General features: G+C 37.8%; 1 protein-coding gene across 5 annotated transcripts in view; it reads right to left on the bottom strand.

Annotated features, from left to right (window-relative positions):
• Nucleotides 1-19100, bottom strand: part of LOC119850904 (zona pellucida-binding protein 1-like) — a 55228-nt gene that overhangs the window by 16186 nt on the left and 19942 nt on the right. For 2 of the 5 annotated variants that reach the window (XM_043508551.1, XM_038389776.2), the window contains exons 2-8: nt 17180-17359; nt 16661-16786; nt 12999-13142; nt 8795-9013; nt 6992-7068; nt 4764-4929; nt 337-498 (exon numbers count right to left, since the gene is read on the bottom strand). In XM_043508551.1, coding sequence (XP_043364486.1) covers nt 337-498; nt 4764-4929; nt 6992-7068; nt 8795-9013; nt 12999-13142; nt 16661-16786; nt 17180-17359 — 1074 coding nt within the window. The remainder of the gene's footprint in view (nt 1-336; nt 499-4763; nt 4930-6991; nt 7069-8794; nt 9014-12998; nt 13143-16660; nt 16787-17179; nt 17360-19100) is intronic. The other 3 variants (XM_043508548.1, XM_043508550.1, XM_043508549.1) reach the window with 3 other exon arrangements.

Raw genomic sequence — 19100 nt, 5'->3', positions numbered from 1 at the left:
TGTCCTGCACGCTAGTGCAAATCATTACCATTCTGATTCAGTAAAATTTTACACCTTCTCTGCACTCACTTGACCTGGTGTAAATGACCAGACAAGGCACAGAGCAAGAGAGGATTTGGGTCCAAGGACTGGGAATGGACCCAGGTCTTCTGTATGGATCTCTAGAGCATGATATTAGATGAAGCCATTGAATAAGTCTGGTAGGGGAGATTTCTAAGAAATTTGTTAGCTCGTGATAGAAAACACATACTTTTGCGATAAGAGTAATTAAAAATTAGCAATTCCACACCACTTCTATCATTGTCAATCCAGTGTGCTTTACAGAAAATAACTTACCGTGACACTCTCTTTCTGTTTTGGCTCCTCTTCTATCACTAGTTTGTGTTTTTGGACAGTTTTTGCATGCAGTCTGCCCGTACTTTTTATTATAGGACCCAGATGCACAGAGAATACATGTAGTATCATATCTTGCACTGAATCGACCCGGTGGGCATGTTACTATTTAAAAAAATGTACAATAGAGTAAAAATGGATTTTAATAAGCACGTTAGATTGTTTTACTTGAATAATTTTAACTATTGGCCTGTATAAGAGGAAATAATGTTTGTCCTTTGCTGACAAAAGGCCCAGTGAACTTGGCGTTTTAAAGCAAAGCTGGTTTTCAGTGATTTGAAAATAAAAAGTCATCTAAAGCTCAAATTTACTTTAGATAGAGGGAAGAAAGAAAGAAATCACTGAGATTGAAGCTAAGTGTGGAAGGTTTCCACCTTAAAGGAGACCTGCAAAGAGGGGAAAAACAGGTTTGGTCCTTTTTTTCCACCTTGGTTTGATGTCTAAACAAGACCTAAATGGATTTTTGTTGTTTAATAACTGGAAGAGTGAGGAGAGAAAGAGAGGAGATTGGGAATGGCTCTCAGTCTTTAGTTGAACACATGGGGCTGAGAATCTTTAGCAGTCTTTCTTTCAACTTTTTTAGGTATTTGAGTTAGGTTCAATAGGATTTTCAGAAAACAAACCCCACTGACTTTTAAATAGTCTTAATAGAAATCAGTTCCCATCCCAATTAATCAGATTACAATGTCATCATAATACTAGCTCACTGTTTATTAATAGCATGTTCTTTAGAAAATGGTAGGTAAGATTGTTTCCTCTGTTTAAAAAAAACAAAGCAAAACTCAGTTCTAGCCTTCTTTATACATTATAAAAATAGGAAAAATTCAAAAACATACCCCCCACCTTTACATGTCATCTTTAAAAAATGATCATGCCAAATGTATGTTTTGACAAATTTAACCTAAGGTGCCCCCCTTCTAGCTGCTGAAACCCAGTGACAAGCCCCAAATGCCCAAATCCTTTCAGGTCCCTCCAGTGATGAGGAAATTAGTGAGAATGATGTGAAATACTTGGTGAGAGTGCTGGGTAGATGTTGGGGGGAAAGTATTTGTGAACACTTTTGCAAAATCTGAATCACACATCTATTTGCCCACATTCACATCCTTTCCTGTCTGATTTTCATGAGCAAAGTTCTGTTCATACAAGTGTTCATGAAAAACGTATTTCAGACCTGTACCTGAGACTGACTTAAGCAAAACACTAAAGCTATTTTGTGATGGAATGAAATTAAGGATTAGATTATTCACTTAGGAAACATAAAAAATACCAGGTTTCAGAGTAGCAGCCGTGTTAGTCTGTATTCGCAAAAAGAAAAGGAGTACTTGTGGCACCTTAGAGACTAACAAATTTATTAGAGCATAAGTTTTCGTGAGCTACAGCTCACTTCATCGGATGCATTCGGTGGAAAATACAGAGGGGAGATTTATATACAGACACAGAGAACATGAAACAATGGGTTTTATCATACACACTGTAAGGAGAGTGATCACTTAAGATGAGCCATCACCAGCAGCGGGGGGGGGGAGGAAAACCTTTCATGGTGACAAGCAAGGTAGGCTATTTCCAGCAGTTAACAAGAACATCTGAGGAACAGTGGGGGATGGGGTCGGGGGGGGGGAGAAATAACATGGGGAAATAGTTTTACTTTGTGTAATGACTCATCCATTCCCAGTCTCTATTCAAGCCTAAGTTAATAGTGTCCAGTTTGCAAATTAATTCCAATTCAGCAGTCTCTCGTTGGAGTCTGTTTTTGAAGCTTTTTTGTTGAAGTATAGCCACTCTTAGGTCTGTGATCGAGTGACCAGAGAGATTGAAGTGTTCTCCAACTGGTTTTTGAATGTTATAATTCTTGACGTCTGATTTGTGTCCATTTATTCTTTTACGTAGAGACTGTCCAGTTTGGCCAATGTACATGGCAGAGGGGCATTGCTTCAATCTCTCCGGTCACTCGATTAATGTCCCTCTGCCATGTACATTGGTCAAACTGGACAGTCTCTACGTAAAAGAATAAATGGACACAAATCAGACGTCAAGAATTATAACATTCAAAAACCAATTGGAGAACACTTCAATCTCTCTGGTCACTCGATTACAGACCTGAGGGTGGCTATCCTTCAACAAAAAAACTTCAAAAACAGACTCCAACGAGAGACTGCTGAATTGGAATTAATTTGCAAACTGGACACTATTAACTTAGGCTTGAATAGAGACTGGGAATGGATGAGTCATTACACAAAGTAAAACTATTTCCCCATGTTATTTCTCCCCCCCCCCGACCCCATCCCCCACTGTTCCTCAGATGTTCTTGTTAACTGCTGGAAATAGCCTACCTTGCTTGTCACCATGAAAGGTTTTCCTCCTTTCCCCCCCTTGCTGCTGGTGATGGCTCATCTTAAGTGATCACTCTCCTTACAGTGTGTATGATAAAACCCATTGTTTCATGTTCTCTGTGTCTGTATATAAATCTCCCCTCTGTATTTTCCACCGAATGCATCCGATGAAGTGAGCTGTAGCTCACGAAAGCTTATGCTCAATAAATTTGTTAGTCTCTAAGGTGCCACAAGTACTCCTTTTCTTTTTATAAAAAATACCACGTGATTTAGGGACCCAGTTGCACCACTGGAATAGCAAATTCTAGGTATCTAATAATAGAATGCCATGAACAATTTGTGAGCAATCCATAGGTTGAAATTTGGTTACCTAAACTATTTATTGAACAATTGTAAATAAGAACGTATTGTAAAAATCTTGATTTATTCAGTGGATACATAAACAAAAAAGGGCTAAATTAATCAAGAACTGCAACCTATTTAGCCATTTGCAATGTGGCTGACCCACATCACAAAGAATTTATAAGAATACTTTTCTATTACTGAATATTTTTCAAAAAGACTTTGAAGCTCAGGTTCTCTTTGTGTGGAAGAACATGTATTTTATCCTGTCAGTTTGTCTGTTCAGCTCCTCTATGGAGTGTGCTACCTCAAGAATTCCAAAAAAGTGTGGTGTCACAGAATTAATGTTTTTTATTAGTTCAGTCTCTTCTTTTTCCTGAGAAGGCTCCGTTGGGTTCATGTCTCCGCTCTCCCTTAACTGTTCCAATATTTTTAACATAGTTGGAAATGTTAAACTACCTACATATGCATCTTCCAACCACAGAAGTTTCTGTAGTTTTCCTGTGCAATGAGGCTGTTAACACTCCACACTGCAGTCCACATTAATATCTTGTTAGCCTTCTCTGCTCCCCAAAATAGAGAAATTTTGTTCCACTTTACACAGTACCATTCTTTCTGTCTCAAGACCATTTAGGGCTTGTCTTATCTGCAGTATTAACTTTGGCTTTTAATCCGAGTGTTACCCCTTATCTGGCTCCCATCCACACAGAACAAACCTCACTCACTTTACACCTGGGCCAGCTGGCCCAGCCTGAGTGCTGCTTACACTTGGGCTAGAAATCTGCCCATTTTGCAGTGTAGACCCAGAATAAACACTTGCGTGCTGATAGTCCTTCAGTGCCTTTGCACAATTCCCTGTGTGCCCAGAAGGACATATAAGTGCTCCCACAATTTTCCGAGAAAGAATCAAAACCTCCCATCTTACTGCAGTGCTAAGAACCATGGAATATGCCCCCCAGAAATCCTAGCACCTCACACAATGAGTTCAGCACCAGTCAAGTGGATGCACTTGAATATGGCTGTGTAGTGTGGCTGCCCCATACCTAAACTAGGACAAGCCGAGTGCTCACACATGAGTGCCAATAACTGAATTAACTTGAAAGTGAAGACATACACTTAAAGGCTTTTCAAAATATGCCCTATTAAACGTGTCTTTCTAGTTTTGAGCATATGGAGTCTGCTCTGTGTCCTGGTCAGCCTGCCTTAGAATCAAACTCAAATCCTCTCCCGTTTCATTTTTAAAAAAATGAGTTTGGTGCACATGGACAGTGCCAGATTTATAGTCCCAGGACTTGTCCACCTGAGGATAAAAAGTGAATTTTCAAAAATCATTAGTTAATACATTTTAAAACCCCAGTAATCTGTGTTTTAATATATTAACTGATTCTGTTGTAGGCTAGGCTTTCTATCGGGCTCACCAGGACCAACTAACACGGGTCACAACACAACTTTCCCTGTCTCGGCTAGAGTCTTAAAACATTATAGTTAATACAATTGCAAAAAAAAAATGTATCCTAGGGTGGACAAGGCCCGGAGACTGAAGATCTCTGTTTATACCACAGCCTTGAACCCTGGTATATGTAAACATACTGCTAATTATTAGGATGTCTTCCATTTGCAGGATGGGAATGACAACACCATATTTTTCTTGAGGCAAGTAATTAGATATTATTTTCCAAACACGCCTTAGACACTCACCACAGCATCCTGGACACAGTGTACTGTTGTTTATATTTTTACCAAATCCTGGTTTGCAGTGATCCACCTTCTTACCAGTAAGGGAGCCAGAAATATAATGTATCTGGTGAATGTGATCTGATTCAGTATTTTGGACTTCAAAGAATTGTTTAATCCTAGTATATGCCTGGAAGTAAAAAAAAAAAAAAAAAAGCAACAAGAAGAAATACGTTATTCAGATTCAAATCATGAGACAATCTAGCGAGGCAGCACGGGAACATGCGAGAAAGCAAAATGCATCCTTCCACCTGCACTGGATATCGGAATGGGAGGAGAAATAGGCTCTGTGGAACTGCTGAGCCCTCCCACCTTTGCATAGGTGGGTTAGAGGGGGCAGAATGGGACCAGGACTGGGCGGAGCCATGGCTCCGTACACCTCCACCCCCAATGCACCAGCCTACATATCTCCAGTCATTCAATGGGGAATGTATGCTGTACCAGGTACAGCTCGACACAGTTTTGTCCTCTCTTGGAGCAGAAGGGGAACCAGGAGGGAAGTTACTTTGGATCAGCACAAGAACACACTGCCTCTTATTCTGGGCTCACAGCAAAGCCATAACTGAGCCCAACATTATCATCACATGGCACAAACACAAGGTTTGCACAGTCTTTAAAAAAGTATAAGAGAATCTTAAAGACTATCACCACGGTAACATCAGACAGCCTAGGGGACAAGGCTTCCGAGAAACATGAGGAAATACGTCATTTCTGAAATAACTGTCAGCACGTCCCCCTCTCCCACTCCCCCCCCCCCCCCAAAAAGGCTTTTGGACTAAGCAGAAGAAAAATTCCTTGAGCTATCGGCAGGCTATTGTCTGTCTTTTCTTCATGGCATCAATTCCATTCTTCTGGACCCTGGCATTCAATTTCCTAGTATTCTCATTTGTTGCGCGTATGTGAACTCGGAACACTTATGTGGACCACTTGTCAGACTCCTGCCCCACTAGATCAGCTTAAGGGCAAACGTGGCTAGGGAGGAAGAGGTCATTATTAGTAGCAGCAGCATACTGCACATCACCTCACACTGCACATACAGTTTTGAAAATCTCTGTACAATCAGCTGAGAAAAAAAAAGATCAATGGCTGATCATATCCTCTGAGTACACACTTCATGAATGTAATTGTGTGCCAGTTCCTAGAAGGAAAAAAATGAATGGGTGCACACACAATGTTGAGTACAGTGCACAAGATCAAGGCTGACTAACTTTAGCTAATCAGCATGTTGCATTCTGAAGGAGCTACAGCTGTGCTTGACACGGTGAATTTCTGCTAGACCAGTGCATGGCTATCCAAGAATTCAACACACAGTACCAGGTGTATATGGACATCATCCTGCACCTGTCACATACAGTGGCCCAGTTGTTGGAGTCCTATTTCAGAGATACCATGTCTACTGTCTTGCCCAGGAGAGGTGGACATGGCCATTCAATACGAGAAATTGATGACTGGTTTCATCTTTATTTGCATGTAGAAAGACTAAAAAAGTATAATGGTATTCTAGAGAAGAACATATTATGATGCTCAGAGATATAATGTGACAGGAGGTGGTAAAGAGCATGATTATTCAGCTAGGGCAGTAGTGAATCAATCAGTTTATACTGTAAAGGTATATTTAAAAAAAACAAAATTAATAGAACACTTGGGAAAGGTGCCAAAACGACAGCCCTGGAGACTGAAGGCCTCTAATTATCCAAAAAATGGGCACCAATAGTGCTTCAAGCTTGTCTCTGAGGAGCCAGTTCTAGGGTAAGAAGGCAGGTCGATCTTCATGCCTAACTGGTTCTTGGTTTTCCTGTTGATTTTTAACGAGAGTGCCAATTAATGCCAACTGTGACTATGGTTGCCACCAAGCATTTTGGTTTGCCAACAAAAGAGTGAGAACAATTTCCCTGCATGTGGGCTGTGTCTTTCTCCAGAAATACAGCACCTAGCAAAGTGTTTAGGGGGCTTATTGTTGGACGTGATGTTAGAATGAATCAGTCTATAAAAAAGCATCAAACTATAAAGTGCCATTGTTTCAAACTCTCACAGAAGTACCTCAGATTCCCTATTAAATGCAATACTAATGCAGTAAGCATCCTTTTCTATCTATCATGACTTTTAATATAATCATAGTGTGAGAAAACTGTGATCAAGAATCAATGTTTCAAAATGTCATTTTTATTATTTTCTTAATAAAATAGTTGTACCTTTTTGATGTAATTGGTGGAGTTTTCATATTTTGAACTTTTACAGGGCTCTGCAAATGCCAGTGCAAAAGGAAAAACTGCAAATTAACAGAGAATTATATTTAATATTTTAATTTGAATGTTTTACATTAATATGAGAGGGGTCTAAAAAGTTTTGTCTATTTGAAAATTCTGAGAGCTTATAGGGCTGGTAGAAAGTGGGAGTGGGGACAGGTGTAATTAAAATGTCTGAAAAAAATCAGCTTTTTGTCATTTTTATCCCCACTCTAGTTGCTTGGTAATGGTCATCAAGCATGGAATCAAGAATAGATGCCATAATTAATTTTAACAGGTAAGGTAGCTAAGGAGACTAGACATATATATACAGAAGTATAACACAGGCAGTTACTCTAAGCTGGTAGTTTCCATTTTAAAATTGATTTCGGATGGAAAAAATAGATCAGTAGCAGAAAACATTATGATTTTGGTCTAAAACTTAACTTCCTGCAGGACTGAAGAAAGAATCCCCCCACCCCACCTACATGATGAAGCTTTGTACAAGTGACTCACTGCAAGTACAAATGTTTTCACTTTATTCTGAATCACCATTCCCAAAGGCAGGATACCAGACTGAACATAGTATGGTCTGCTCTAGTATGGAAACTTTTGGAGCAATGTAAATCTATCATTTTGGAATCCCTCAAGATTGTGACAGCAGATTTGAATCCCTTATCTCTATATCATCATGTTGACCTTTTCCCCCAAATGAGTGGATCAGTAACCTAATACAGTTGAGTTCATCCAACATTTCTTATTTAATCTATCCATTCTATGTATTTATAATATGGTCATCACCACTGTATAGCATCTAGGTGCAGACAGATAATCATATAATCAATTTGAAATTGCAGATATGAGCTTTCTTGACCTGTGTCCATTGATAAATGTTCCCAATTGCTTTAACTTATTTAATGAAGAAGCAGTCAAAATCTCTATTTAATTTAGAGCTGTTATTTGAATATGCATGAGAGATCTCACACACACAGAAAATGAACAAATTAAAAAACAACAAACCATCCATATGTTGATTGATTCTTTGTTTACATGATGCTTGAAATAATGGGGGGGGGACAAAGATTTTTTTACTCCCTTGTAAAATAAATACAAATTATTCTAGGTGAGTAATTCAAGTAGAAGTTTTTAATGTTGATATATATTACACTAGAACTAATATTTTCAATATAAAAAAGTTTTCTGAATCCATCTTATTTTGGCTATCTAGCCTCTTTGGGTTAGGTTTATTTCTTATGTTCAGCATTTTTTTTATTTTTTGTACATAAAATTACCAAAAATCAAGGTAGATGGCTCCTATGATCTTAGTTCATACTGTAAAAGCTGATCCTTATACATTGGAATTAATTGTCTAATCCTCTATCTAAATTAATCTAAGGTATTTCTGGAGAACCTATTACTACAGCATCTGGGCTAAACCTCAAACTAGACTCTAAAGACTGAAGTTAAAGTATTTATGACCTGATGGTGTACTTTGAAATCACTGGGGAATCTTGATATTGATTTCAATGGGAGCAGAATCAGAATAAAAAGAACTAACTGTTGAGTTGTGAAAATTGAGGGCAAACGAGATACTTCTCAGAGTATATGATCTATAGTTTTTGACATGGGAACACAGATGCAAATACATATTTTACCACAAATATCGTATTGTTTTTCTTTCTTTGCTATATGTAAATCATGCAACATTTCCTCATGTATGTCATTTGTAAGTAACAGAATATTTAATTAATAGAAAAATATATATCTTACCCACAAACTGAAATGTAAGTTTGTGTGTTAGCATCGCCATAGTATCTGTAGCTGCATGGCATTGTGTGTTCCACTGCCGGATCTCACATTGAAGATCACGGATTAAGTTCTCCATATTTTCTAGTAGTTGTTTTTCAAATGAAGCGACTGCAGTGGTTTCACAGGTTTCTGTTTTGAATTCAGATGACAGATGTATACTTTTCCCTGGCTTATGATATACTGTAAAAATGAAATGCTCTGTCAATTATATAAACTTTCTATTTTATCTAATCTATATAGCTCCTTCTAATTAACTGTGTGTGTGTGTGTGTATATATATATATCTCCATGTATTAAGATAACAGGATTGTCATTCTGTGTGTCACTCTGAAGCCCAGAATGTCTGAGTCACTGTCAAACAATAGAAAGAGCTACAAACATGGCTGAGAGCTCTTTATATTCAAAATACCACCAAGTTCAATTATCTTGGGGATTTGTGTTCCAATAGGATCCAACTGTTTAATTCTCAGCCATTCTGACTTTATGAATTACACCTGTGTGACAGCAAAACATGTATCTCTGCCTTGCCAAGAGTGCTAGAACACTGGAGATCAGAGGTAACTCAACCAATCACCCTCCTTTCTCTACAGCTAATTTGCATGCAACAATTTCATTGGTTGTATCAAAGAGGCTGCACAAACAATGGATTGCTTGGCCCAGCTGCCACACCCATGTGACAGCATGGGCTTTCAGCTACTAATAATATATAGTGCTTGACACCATAGTAGCTAAGCTAAGCTTTGGTATCTTCTTGTTATGTATTCCTGATCATTTGTTTGATAATAGTCAAAAAAGTATTAACACCCTAAAATTAATGCAATGAAATGTTACTGCTGCAAAAACCAAACACTAAAAAGTCTGGAAATCTTAGAAACTAAGGTTGCTGTGGTAATGGAAGGATAATCACATTCTATCTATTTTATGGTCTACAATGAGAAGAAAGTAAAAATTTAAAGTTGTATAGTCAGCAAGTGAAACAGGAATAGAAAATAACCATATGAGTAACACAGATGTGTTAACATTGTCTGAGCAACTTAAACTTTTGGAACATCCTAACTTTTGAGCACTTGCTCTCACAGCATGAATGCTCATTATTCACTCCAATTGGTGAGCAATAGGCTTGGTTTCCTTCCTACAATACTGCTGTCTGCAGACATAGACTCTCCCAGATGAGATGGAGCAAGGCAACAACAGCATGCGTGTAGCAACTGGAGTATTAAAAAAATTCTATCATTTCATTTTATTCAGTAGTTAAGAAGTAATGTATGAATAGTGAATCAGTCTAAACCAGACCCTAACAGAAACAGCTTTGGCTAGCTCACACATTTGCACCTATTTGCTACAGTAGTTCACGAAAGCTTATGCTCAAATAAATTTGTTAATCTCTAAGGTGCCACAAGTACTCCTTTTCTTTTTACTTTGCTTGTAATAAATTAAACAAGAACTAATATACAGATTATAAAGCATTCATTCTTTACATATTTTCTTTGTTATACTGTAAACTTATTCCCCTAGAAAATCTGATGGTAGCCCATGTTCGTCAGCCAAGAGCATTTCACTTTGTCCTTTGGGCATACTGTCCCTGTTCAACAGTTATATGCAGGATCCAGCTCTCAATTTGCTGACATTGCAAAATACTGAAGCTGACTATCTCAGTAACAATGTTTAAAGTTTCAGAGTAGCAGCCGTGTTAGTCTGTATTCGCAAAAAGAAAAGGAGTACTTGTGGCACCTTAGAGACTAACAAATTTATTAGAGCATAAGCTTTCGTGAGCTACAGCTAACTTGATAGTGTTAGATTCTTACTGTGTTATCTATTACCAAAGTGAAAGTATAAAGCACTTTAAGTTAAGTAAACCTCAATGGGAATTGCTAAGTGCTCAGCACTTCTGAAAATCAAGCCACTTATTAAATAATAATAATAATACTAACAACCTATTGTCTAACAGTTTTCATCCATAGACCTTAAAAGTTTTTTACAAAAGGAAATTATTCCCATTTTACTGGTGGAGACATTGAAGCATGGAGAGATGAACTGACTTGCCCCAAAATCACACAGCAGGTCAGTTGAAGAGACAAGAATATAACCCGTATCTCCTGACTCCTAAGTCAGTACCCTAACCAATCGACCACACTGCCTACCTAAATCAGGATTTAGAAGCTTCCCTGTAGCATCCATTTTTAAAATCTTGGATCTTATTTGTGACATCATGATGCTAATCTCAAGGACTATGTATACCCCCTCCATCCAGGTACATTTTTAATAATTTCTACAGAGTCTAAACCGCAGCTACTATGCCACAGTTATCTTGAAAGGAATATTGTAGTTTACATTCCAGGTATTTTAATGGTCTTGATCCTGTGAAGCAGGGAGTGCCTCTTAAGAGGTGTTTAGCACCTTCAGCTCTCACTGACTGCAATGGGAGTTGAGACACTCAGCACCTCGCACAAGGTGTTCAGCTCAGACCTTATGTTTGTGTTCCATGAGAACTGTTGTATTAAATTTCCATTTGAAGGTAGTGCACGTTTTCCTGCAATTAAATGCAAACATATACAGGGACTGCTTGGAAAAAGGTTTATCCTGGCAGATTTGTGAGCAAATCATTCTGTATGTTTTGAAATAAAACTGGAATCCAAATGTATGAGTGAGTCATGGATCAAGATAAAAAGAAAAGGAGTACTTGTGGCACCTTAGAGACTAACAAATTTATTAGAGCATAAGCTTTCGTGAGCTACAGCTCACTTCATCGGATGCATGCATGGTACTGTTCCCTCCATATGTCCACCAGGTGGCAGTGCAGCATTAGTTTAATTACCCCTTGAGCTGCTTTGAATTTGGAAGCACAGGGATTTTATATTCCAACTTTTTCATTCTGTAGATACACACTAGAAAACATTCAACATCAGCATAATTTAGGATGTAATAATTTAATATGCTGGCATATCATTTAAAATACCAATCAATATTATGTTCCTCCCTTGCAGTTTTGTCATCTTGGACATGAAACTTCAGATTTCAACCCAAAAGTCCCAGTAGCTCATTCCTCCCTTGACAGATATGTTCCATAATAACAGTAAAACGGTCAACACAAAGGATCAAACTTGGAGGGGAGAGGGGAGAACTGAGCTTTTACAGAAGCTGATCTGAGACTGTGGAATGTCCTTCTAGAAGACGTGAGAATGATCATATAGACCTCCTTGCCCTTGGAACAAAAGCACAAAAAACACTTCTTTAGCCTTGCTTTCCTACAACAATAGCCAAGAAAAGACAGAAAGAGGAAGAGAAACTCACACACTTCTTAAAAAATTCTAGAAACCTCCTGTAAGTAGGGAGAAATCTAGTGTTCTTATTAGACACTGAGGGCCTCTCCATACTTTTCTAACCAGTTCAGTTTAATCATAAGTTCAGATATTTCAAATCAAGCAAATTTTGAATACAAATAAAATAATTGAGACTCCATCTCTAACTCTGTCTGAAGTTCCCCTCAATTTCTCTTGCTTTCCATGACTCCATTCTAATATCTCCCAACTTCTGCCCTGTGAACAACCACTCCTCCCATACATTTAAACAAGTCTCTGAGTCACTAACAGTGTCCTTCAGAGGCACTGGCTCTGGGGATTTCAGGAGCCATCGCAGTTACTCTATACCTCAGTAGCACTACAATCCAATCTCACTCTGGTATAAACCCTTTATACTCCAGCATGTATGATGTACCTCTTCAGCTCCAAAGTGCACAAGATTTGAATGGCTCTGGAGCTTTACAGTCAGAAAAAAATTATGCATTATGAGGTTCATGCAACCAAGAGGGAGTTTCCAGTGGTGAATTTTTTTGTGACAAGTTAGCTTTGCCAGTGTTGTAATGTCATTTCACAATTCCTTTTTTGTAATCATTTCCTTTTTAAGGTGTACTAGAAATAATTAGCCACATGTATACCATGTAAGCAGAGAAATAACTATCTCTGTACATAATTTTATGTTTTTTGTCTAAGCATTCTCCTTAAAGGGTACTTGCACACAATTTAAATGTTTAGATATTTTTATGGCATTATGCTTTCAGATCATTTGAATATTCATGTATTTAAATAACAAACCTGAAATGAACGCTATAGTAAAACCAGAATTTGAGTAAAAGCATTTCAAAAACAAACAATAAAGCTTCACTTACCATAGACCATGAAACGGATTTCTGTTGTCACATGTTTATTGTTATGTACATAGATGACATTGCAACTGTAACTTCCAGTGTCACTTCCATGAATATTATAAATTTCCAGGCTACCATCATCAGTTAAAACAAATCTTTGTGATTCTAGAAATAAAAATTTACAATAAAATATTTTAAAATTAATAATGATATAAAGTAACTAATGGTGTTACCAAAGTTGAAGCCTTCTGTGTGCTTGGATTCTTCCAAATTCATATTACCGTTCTTTTCATCAGCCACCTCTAATATAGAGGACACATAGGAAAGTAAAACAGTTATGCTTGCTCCGTGGGCTCCAGTGCATCACATTGATGATGTATGAAAATGGTCCAATCTCCACACTCCATTTTTCTCAAAACATAAATGATATTAATAAATAGCTAAGGAGGAAAGGATAAGCAGATGGTGGGATATGTGAACAAATAATTTGGAGAACTCTAAATATGATTTTCTTTACTTGGGGTTTACTACACAGATTCCACTATTTAGTGAATACAAACCAATAATATAATGAAATGAAAGTATTTTTCATTTCAAAAGTGTATTATGTTAGATACAAAATAAATAATTATAAATAATAATAATTAATATTCATCTTTTAGGCTCAGGATATGTCTATACTGCAGTCATGAGGTACAGTCACAGTTTAAGTAGACATACCCAAACTAGCTTCAGCTTAGCTAGCTTGTGTACTGGAGCAGTGAAACTGTGGCAGCGCATGCTTCAGCACGGGCAAGCCCTGTGAGTAACTACCCAGGGTTCCAGGCAAGCTTGTGCAGCTCTCACTGAAATGCATGCTGCCAGTCAGATTAAAGTTATGTATATATGTCTACTCGAGCTGCAATCGCTCCCTGTGATTGCAATATAGACATATCCTTAGGGAGACTTCCATTGACTTCAGTGGGTTTTGGATCAGGCCCGTATTTCGCTTTTCATCTGTAGATCTCAAAGTGCCTTGCACAGAGGATGATATTATTTCCACTTTGCCAGGAACAGAAATTGAGGCACATACAGGGGAAGTGACTTGTCCAAAGTCACACAGCAGGTCACTGTTAGAGCAGGGCATATAACCCAGGTCTCCTGACTCTAAGTCCACTGCTCCTCCACTGGACTTCAGAGGGCCTAAAAGAAGATAAGCTCTTACCAAAAGAACTCTGAAGTCTCACAAGTCAAGTATTGCAAATGTTTAAATCATTAAGAAGTTTAGATAGTAGAGATTAAAAAGAAAATGAAAAAGCACTTTGAATTTTTTTTCAGACTTTTCCTCCACACAGGGATTTTCCATGGGGAAGTGATAAGTACTCTGGGTCTTATTATACTTGAGGAATATATTGACTTTTTTTAAAACTCCCATTGAAATTAATGAAAGTGTTTATTTGGACAGGTGATTATATGACCCTAAATTTGTAGACATAATCTACCAATCATAATTACAGATTACAATTACCCCTCCACTCAGCAAGAATAAATAATCTTCCTTAGATTTTCTTAAGATTGTACATATGAACATCAAATGCTAAAAATAGCAGAAATACAGGAAATACTAAACCAAAATTATCATTCCAATTAGAACTCTGTACAGGTGTCTCTATGCTTTATTGAAAAAGATCATACATACACTGCTGTTCACTACTTGGGCTCTGGGTGAAAAGCAAGCCTGAAGCTCCCAAAATTGATGTATTCTTATATTTGAAAATTCAGTTTAATGAAAACAGTGAACCCAGTCAAGCTGGATAGGGAAGAGGTTTTGGGAGTTCAATAAAAAAAAATAAAGCCTTCCTTTTTCTTTTCTCACATCATCTCTTCATCATCTCATTTTGGTCCCTATTTGGCTGCTCTCTTCTTGCCTTTCTTTTCCCATTTTTCCTGTTACTATCTGATTTCTCTCTGTTCTTTTCTTTTCTTTTTTACATGTTTCCAGCACTTCCACTTTCATATTTTATGTCTTTCTCCCACATTTAAAGCATCTGCTCTCCTTTACTTCCTCCCTCCAAATCAGATAGATGTTCTAGTCAGTATCTTTAAGAACTCCTATATACGGAGCACTGCAAACACAAGGATGCAATTTACAAACAGTCAACTTCCTTCTATGTCAAGTTGTCTAAACATTACTCCTGGGGAAATTCTGAGCTACTGAGTTCCTGCATAATTAATGAGGTGTGCATATCTTAATTTGTTGTGCAGAAAAAAGTTTCTGCTGAAATGTTGCTGAAGTTCCACCTTTTGCCCACCAGAGGGCGATGTGTTGCTAGAACAAAGCAGCAGTTCCCTGCATCTAGGGAAGAGAAAGAGCCTGCCTTCTTTGCAGCACCTGTCAGGCCAGATCAGGAGACAGGGGCTATGGGGAGACAAAGAGTGTGGGGTACTGGGGGGTCAGACAAGGGCTCATAAGGGCTAGTGGGGGAGGACAGATTGAGGCAGAAGCTGAATGGGAGTGGAGGCACAGGGCCACACGGTGATTGGGAAGGGGGTGCAGAGCTACATAGAGACAGAGCACGCTGGGTGCGGGCACAGATACACATAGGGCCGGGGGAGGGGGTACAGGGCCATGTGGCGATGGGGGGAGTGAGTGTCTGAGTGGGTTGGAGGAACACATGTGGACAAGGGGTGCAAGGACACATGGAGGTGCAGAAACACATGGGAATGGGGCAGATGTGCCTAACTGAATGGGAGAGGCTAAAGGTCAGCCAGGGTCTGCATGGGGGAAGCTCCCTAACAATCCCTCCCCACCTCCCAAAAAAACCTGTTCCATACTTTTCCCACCCATACCCAACAATCCTCCAAGTTCACACCCAGCTCCTTCCCAGCAATTTATTTCTCTCTCCCTCAGTTCCTCCATTACCCCAGCTTCCCCAAGCCTTTGCACTGCTTCTGAAGGGTATGGGAAATATGGTTCTGTATACTAGTCTAAATGAATTATTACTCAGAGTTCTGTATTAATATGCCTAGTAAGGAAACTATTTGTCGAAAAACATTTCCTGAATCTTTTTTGTTGTCTGTATTGTTACAGACATATTTGCTGACAGGTATTGTGAAATAAATGGCCAAAAATAAATGAAACTGGTGTGATTATATTGTGTTATTTTGACAAATAAAATATGCAGAATTTTAAAATATTGTGCACCAACTTTTTAATTTTTTGGGCCAGAATTCCCCCAGAAGTAAAACATGGAGCCTAACTGCAAAGAGAAGATGACCAAAATCATATGGTTTTAAGCAGTTTCCATTTTCAGCCAGTTATGTACCCATAACTTTAGAGAGCTGATTTATCTGTGCTGCTGGCAGCAGCTCAAACTGTACAATCTTAAATAGATGTGGATCCACATTTGCCCCATAGATGAATATTTAAAATATGAATATTTAAAATAAAACTTTTTCTTCTTTTTATACCAATAATTTCAGCCTTAGAATTTTACCAAATATACCCTTCAAACTGTTTATATTACTCTCTACTTATATTACTCCTTATTGGTTATTTTTCCTCAGAATCCATTTATGATTCCAATCAAATGCAATACATTTATCCAAACTACTCTTGTTTGCATATTCTATTACAGTTCAGCTCAGTGCAAAAGTCAAATTAGAAGGTGTAAATTGGCTGCAAATATTAAAAATATAATTACCTTTGGTTATCAATCCTATGGGACCAACCCACTGATATTTTGGATCAATGATTCTCTGCTTTAACAGCTTTTGAGTCAAACACTTAAGAATTAAGTCTTTGGAATTAATGAGAACATACACTGGAACTAAAACAGAAAAAAAGTTAGAATATAATTAGATACAAGAGTAGACAGACTGACATCAAAATGAATATAGACAAGGATTGGCCCTGTAGCCCAGTGGCAAAGGAATCACTACTTCATAGAGGCTCTGAGTGTGAAATACTGACCCCACTGAAGACAATGGCAAAATTCCCATTCTTGTTTTGTGTAGGCACAAAAAGAGCTTTGGTTTCTAATGCTGTCCGTCCAGCCTGTTTGAGAGAGGTGAATCTAGGACTAGAATTATCACTAGGGAATAAGCAATGTGAGGGGAAAAGATCAAAACAAAAACACCCTAGATTAACAATTTCTATGAAGTGTTGGAACACTGATTAGTATAAATGAATAATCAGGTTTCTCTCAGTATTATTGGCTTACCAGTTGATCCTTCTATTCCAAGTATTTGATGAGAAATTTGTGGAGCATCTGGAATAGATGTGACTCCACCAGTTTCAAAAAAGGCCACTGAGTCATGAATTCTATCTATATTTTCTCGCTTCAAGCGTGCAGCTCCTTTCTTTATAAGGTGAGTCTTGTCCAAAAAGCAAGGACTTCCAGCTAGATCAACAGACAGAAAAAAAACAGTATTACAAAACAAATAAAAATGTAAACAATTACAAATAAAGTAAAGGCAGTTGTGCTCTAAAATACCCAGGGATCTGTAACACTGAAATAGCATAATTTTCCATTTGTACTCTACTGTATGTTACATAAGATGACGTTTCATGTTTTTACATTTTTAATTGCTTTCTAGTACTCTGAAACAAAAATTCAGTCCACCGTGGAGCTTGAAGCCAGGAGGTTAGCTAGCAGCATTAGAAAATGGATATGTCACTTAACTCTTTGTAGAGCTAAACTAGGAAGTGAAACTATGGTAGTAAATGTTATTGGGTTGTATATAAATACATGGAAAGTTGCTCCTCTCTGATTAGAATGTGTATGTGATTGAAGCTTGGAGTATGTGATAACTTTGGTTCTTTAGGTACAAGAGGCTGAACAAAAGTGACTCATGGCCAAATTTCAAAAGGGGAGCATTTTAAAACGTTTCTTCTGCTAAAGTTAAATTTCTTAGAAAAATAATTCTAGAAAATGCAATATTAGAGCAAAATGCAAATAGAAAGAGTTAGAATGTAAAATATGGAGATTAAATTCAATCATTTATATGTGTGCAATCCAGGGATTGCTATCCTACATTTAGTGCAAATCTCAATACACCCTTAGCCCTGGAGTCACTGCTAACTGAACAGAATTGTTTACTAGAGAAGCAATATAAACCCTTCTTAAGTTTTATACCCTATAATGACACTATAGTTCAACTCTGCCAATGAACAACACTCTAGCTGGTGCTAATCCTTGCTAACCATAGTAGAACCATTATATAGTCTCAGTAAAAATCATTTCAGCCTCACTTCTTATTCGTATTAAAAGCTTGATCTACTACACTAGTACAACTGAAAAATCTATTACTATGATTTAATTCTACAGAACTTTGCATATGTAGTGTAGTGGCCCTTTAAAGTTTGCCAGTTGTCTTAGATAATTTAAAAAATGTTCGGCATTAAAGATACTTCTTAGAATAAGTATTGAGAAGTAAAAGGGAATCCTGCATATATACTGAGATAATCTAGATAGATAATGAAGGTTACCCTAGTGCTTAAGGACCAGCATTGTGAGTCAGGCCTTTGCAAAGAGGAAGCCATGCTGGGAAGGAGAAGGAGGCAGCACTCTCCCCAGGAGGCAGTGCCTGGAGGCATTAGACCTATGTAAACTACAGTGGGCTAATTTCTTGACTGTGTCAAATGTATTCTTGGTGTGGTTGTGCCAGAATGTGGTGAGACAAAGGTGGCTCTAAGCTACTTTTCTACCTCCACTGATCCTCATGTTTGCAATTTCTTTGTATTTAGTTCTTTCTGTGAATTTCATTAATATGCCAAAAGAAAAGGAAGTGAGCTGAAGTGAGCGGTAGCTCACGAAAACTTATGCTCAAATAAATTTGTTAGTCTCTAAGCTGCCACAAGTCCTCCTTTTCTTTTTGCGAATACAGACTAACACGGCTGCTACTCTGAAACCTGTCATTAATATGCCATTTCTCCTAAATCTCTCATTGACTTCAAATTTTTTCCCCAATTCAGTATGTTGCCTTCATTTACAGTCTTTCAGTCATTTTTAATCCATACAACATTGATTGTATCTTCATTGGTTTGAATTAATATTGAGTATAAGATTTCTTAAGACTCTCTGACACTAATACTCTCTGCCAGGGGATGTTCTTAGAGCACCTAATACGTTTATAAAAACC

The sequence above is a fragment of the Dermochelys coriacea genome, chromosome 2, assembly GCF_009764565.3.
Source record: "Dermochelys coriacea isolate rDerCor1 chromosome 2, rDerCor1.pri.v4, whole genome shotgun sequence".
Lineage (NCBI taxonomy): Eukaryota > Metazoa > Chordata > Testudines > Dermochelyidae > Dermochelys > Dermochelys coriacea.
This window is presented reverse-complemented; position numbering and strand designations above follow the sequence as displayed.